We start from the raw sequence: 4,690 nt of genomic DNA, 5'->3' as shown, positions 1-4,690 counted from the left end.
CTCGGGAAAGCTATCTCTGATTGAATACCAATGGAGATTGAACTGCCCACTCAGTCTCCAAAAGTTAGATAGGGCTAAATGGCCTCGCCTACTTCCCCTATACCGGAATAAAAAGGAGTTAGCTGATATTTTTATATCAAAATACAAAGAAAAATAAAACTCTAAACTACAATTCAAACTTGAGTTGAGCCTTCAAGCTTGTCATCATATGTATTCTCTTTAGCTAACCTGCAAAACCTCTCAGCAGTGAGACATTAAATCTTATGGGATGAATCTGAATTTTTACCAGTATTATAGCATAACCGAGAGAAGAATCCAGGAATCTTTAGAAATCCTATTCCGTGTAAACCTTTGTGAACTTGTCGGAATATATTGCAGTCATAGCTACGAGAGTTGTTTGAAAAGTTTGGTAAATTTTCAATAGACAGCTAAACAATTCGTTCATTCATATCAATGTCGGCACGTATCATCTTTTTCATGACCCCTGGCAAAATCTTAGCCACGTGCGACGCGTAGTTCTCGTTTGACAAACATTTAAAATGATCGTGTTCGCATTTTTCATAAAATAGAGAAAAACGAGTTTCGTGCAGTGATAAAACACTTTTATTTGAAGAAGTGCACGGTCGCGCAAATGAAAGCCGAGTTAGATGAAGTTCATGGAAACTCTGCACCAGCATTAAAGACTTTGTTTTTGGATGAGTTTAAACGTGGTCGTAAATCCATCGAAAATGAAGCCTGCTTACGCCCGCCTAAGGTCACTACGAAGGAAATGATTGAGAAAATCCATGGTATCGCTATGGAAGACCGCAGAATTTAAGTGGGTGAGATTATAGGCTTCTCAACTAAACGGGTATATCCTGAACGAAAAATTGCACATGAAAAAGATATGCGTGCGATAGGTGCCGAGATTGTTGACTGTCGATCAAAAAGGCATGTTGAAAAGACATTTCAACGCAGTGTTTGGCGAAAAATCCTGCTTATGTTTATCGCAATTCGCAGGATTTTTTTGCGTCGATTGTTGACTGTAGATGAAACTTGGATCCACACTACACACCTGAATCCAAAGCAGCATTCAAAACAGTGGACAAAGCCCGGTGAAAGAGCACGGAAAAAAAGCGAAGACCATTTTTTCAGCTGGGAAGGTGATGGCCACTGATTTTTGGGATTCTCAAGGAATTATCATGGTAGCCTATTTAGAAAGGGTAGGACAATAACAAGATTCTATTATGCGTCATTGTTGGACCGTTTAAAAGAACTGAAGAATAAACGGCCAATTTTGGAGCTCCAAAAAGTGCTCTTGTCCCACACATCGGCCGTCGCAAAGGCAAAATTGCATGAATTGTGGTTCGAATTGGTTCCACATTCCGCCGTATTCTGCGGACTTTCCCCGTGTGACTTCTTCTTGTTCCCAAATTTAAAAATTTAGCTCGGTGAGAAAATATTTTCTTCGAACGAGCCTTACTTCATAAACAACATGGCTGTCAATGACTATTTTGCACAATTTGACAAATCCTACTTTTTAGATGGCACGAAAAAAAAAATCGGAAAATCGCTGGACCAAATGTGTAGACCACGATGGAGACTGTGTTGAGAAATAAAGGTGATTTTGTTTTCCCAAAAAATGTGTTTAACTTATTTTTTTACCAAACTTTTCAAACAACCCTCGTAGCTAAAGACGTAAACACGCACAGGTTACTCAACAATGCATAACCCAGAAAACTCATCGGATTCTTGTATAACTATATAATGGTTGTCGCCTTGTTAATCTTTTGCTGTTTCTTTTTCTACCAGTTATTGGTTTACGCCTAAAGTCCTACATAAATAGGACGAAACGTGTTTTTTTTTTTTTTTTTTTTTGGATTAAAGTAATTAGCTTATTCCAGTTTACTGCCTTATGAACTCTTATATATATATATATAATACATAACGATATATATAAATTTATATAAAAGCACAATATAAGTGCAGATAATGAATACACAGAATACACATTATAATACATGAACAGATACTCAATATTAAACACACATATATATTGAGGAAAAACGTTTATCAGTTTGGGGGCGCGGTAATGGAAGCGTGCTCCGAGTGATCTAGGGATTGCGTATAGGTGTAGTTGTTTCGTTATATTTTTGCCCCTCCTTTTGTTACTTATTTGATATTGTCAATAGTACAATGTTCTCTAGTAGTACTTTTATAACTACATATCGAAACAGTATGAGTTTTCTTCCTGGTTTTAAACTAAGTTCTTCCTTTATAAAAGCAAGCCGAAGCAGCAACGTGAGAATTGGGTTGCGCCATTTTGCTTATCACGAGCACCAGCCAGTGCATTTTAAACCTCCTAAAATGAATGATTTGCCGTCGCCTTCCGGTTCATGGGAAAGGGCTTATGCGTCGGCTCAACGGAAATACAACCGACAGTTAATTGCTGGTGTTGCATTTTTTACGGGTACGATTGCATATGCATATTCATCGGGACTGATATATCTTAATCCCACTCCTCCTCTGAAGAATCCACCAGGAAATATTTCGCAGACTTTGGGTGGAAATCGGCAGCTGGACGAAGCCTTAGTAAATCAGGAGGTTGAAGCATTACCAATCCTGCAAGTGCCATATTTGTTAGTAGGGTCAGGTACTGCTTCCTTTGCAGCATTCCGCGCTATTAGAGGGAAGGACCCAAAAGCAAAAATTTTACTTATAGGAGATGAGGATTTTTATCCATACATGCGACCACCTTTGTCAAAAGAACTTTGGTTTAGTGATGATACAGATGCATCTACAAAATTAACATTTAAGCAATGGAATGGTAAGGAAAGAAGTATCTTTTTTGAGCATGCAGATTTCTATTGCTCATTAGAAGAATTACCAACGAAAGAGAATGGTGGAGTGGCAGTACTTCGGGGAAGAAAAGTAGTTCAGATAGATCCAACTGCCAAGAAAGTTTATTTAGATAATGGTTGGCAGTTGAATTATGAAAAGTGCTTATTGGCAACTGGAGGCAAACCAAAAAATTTATCTGTGTTTGAAAGTTCTTCTGAAGATGTCAAAACACACCTAACGTTATTTAGAAATATTAAGGATTTTCAAAATTTAGATGAAGTTACACATAATGTGAAATCAATAACAGTCATTGGTGGTGGCTTTTTAGGTAGTGAACTAGCTTGTGCATTAGGAAAGAGAAGTAAACATGTGGATCTTGTTGTAAATCAGATATTTCCAGAATCTGGTAATATGGGAAAGGTACTTCCAGAATATCTGAGTCAGTGGACAACTGATAAAGTCGTTTCTGAGGGAGTTAATGTTATTCCAAATTGTACACTTCAAAATGTAGGGGTAGAAAGTAATAAATTGGCTTTGCAACTCAGCAATGGAAACAAGTTGCTGACTGATCATGTTGTTGTAGCAGTTGGAATAGAACCTAATACCGAGTTGGCAATATCATCTGGTCTTGAGATAGATGACAAATATGGTGGTTTTAGAGTGAATGCTGAATTAGAGGCAAGAACTGATCTATGGGTAGCAGGTGATGTAGCATGTTTTTATGATACAAAACTAGGTAGGAGGAGAGTTGAGCATCACGATCATGCTGTTGTTAGTGGTAGATTAGCTGGAGAGAATATGACAGGAGCTCATAAGCCATATTGGCATCAGTCAATGTTTTGGTCAGATCTTGGGCCAGAAGTTGGTTATGAAGCCATAGGAATAGTGAACTCCAGCTTACCAACTGTTGCTGTTTTTGCCAGAGCAACTGACAAGGATACACCAAAGGCAACAGTAGAAGCTACAGGAGAAGGTGTGCGCTCTGAAAGTGAGCAGGTTGCAGTACCATCTGTTTCATCTTTGGATGCAGCATCTCCTGTACCAAGGCCACCAGAACAAGGTGATGATTATGGTAAAGGTGTCATTTTTTATTTGAGGGATAGTATTGTTGTTGGAATTGTGCTTTGGAATGTGTTTAACAGAATGCCTATTGCAAGAAAGATTATAAGTGAAGGAAAAGCATATGATGATTTAAGTGAGGTAGCTAAGCTATTTAATCTGCATTCATCAGACTAAAAAAAAATTACTCTAATTTTGTTTGTAATCTTTCATGAGTTAGAAGTAGTTGAGGACTGGGAGGTGGAGTTAAAAAAAACTTTTATAGGATAATGAATTAAATGGAATATTTTATATATGTGACAAAAAAAAAGTTAAACTGTAAATAGGAATGTGAAGAAAGTGTATAGGAATACAGTACTTAGGAAAAAAGTGTTTGTATAAATTTAAGATATATGACTATGTAATATAATTTTTATGAGTACTTATGTATAATGAAGTAAATGCATTGTTCATAGGCATTGTTCATTGATGTTTCTAAAAGAAAAATAATGGTCATGATTAGTTTCTCTATAAAAGTTGCATTCAATATTTAATTGATTTTTATTAGAGATCTTAATATGAGGGAGGTTGTGCTGTAAATTAAATTCTCTGTGGAAGAGGAGGTTATAGGTCTACCATGAAGAGTATAATCTTTTATATATATCATGGCAATAGATTAAAGTTGCTTTAACTTATTTATTTGTAATTATACATAAATTCTTCAAACATCGTCTGTGTGTATCGTGGACTAGTAGGCCAAACATTCTTGCGAAGTCACCATCCTACTATAGAGAATTTGCCATGCCACTGTTAATGCATCGGTTTAAACTAA

General features: G+C 36.7%; 1 protein-coding gene across 1 annotated transcript; it reads left to right on the top strand.

Annotated features, from left to right (window-relative positions):
- The first annotated feature begins 2,075 nt into the window (after positions 1-2,075).
- On the top strand, positions 2,076-4,335 carry AIF (Apoptosis inducing factor). The gene has a single exon (XM_090412753.1). It carries the CDS (start codon positions 2,176-2,178, stop codon positions 4,054-4,056), a length of 1,881 nt encoding a protein of 626 aa, XP_090268879.1. The 5' UTR covers positions 2,076-2,175; the 3' UTR covers positions 4,057-4,335.
- Positions 4,336-4,690: the final 355 nt, after the last annotated feature.

The sequence above is a fragment of the Typopeltis vanoorti genome, chromosome 23 (genome assembly GCF_054136105.1).
Source record: "Typopeltis vanoorti isolate ZY-2024b chromosome 23, IOZ_Tvanoo_1.0, whole genome shotgun sequence".
Classification (NCBI taxonomy): domain Eukaryota; kingdom Metazoa; phylum Arthropoda; class Arachnida; order Uropygi; family Thelyphonidae; genus Typopeltis; species Typopeltis vanoorti.
This window is presented reverse-complemented; position numbering and strand designations above follow the sequence as displayed.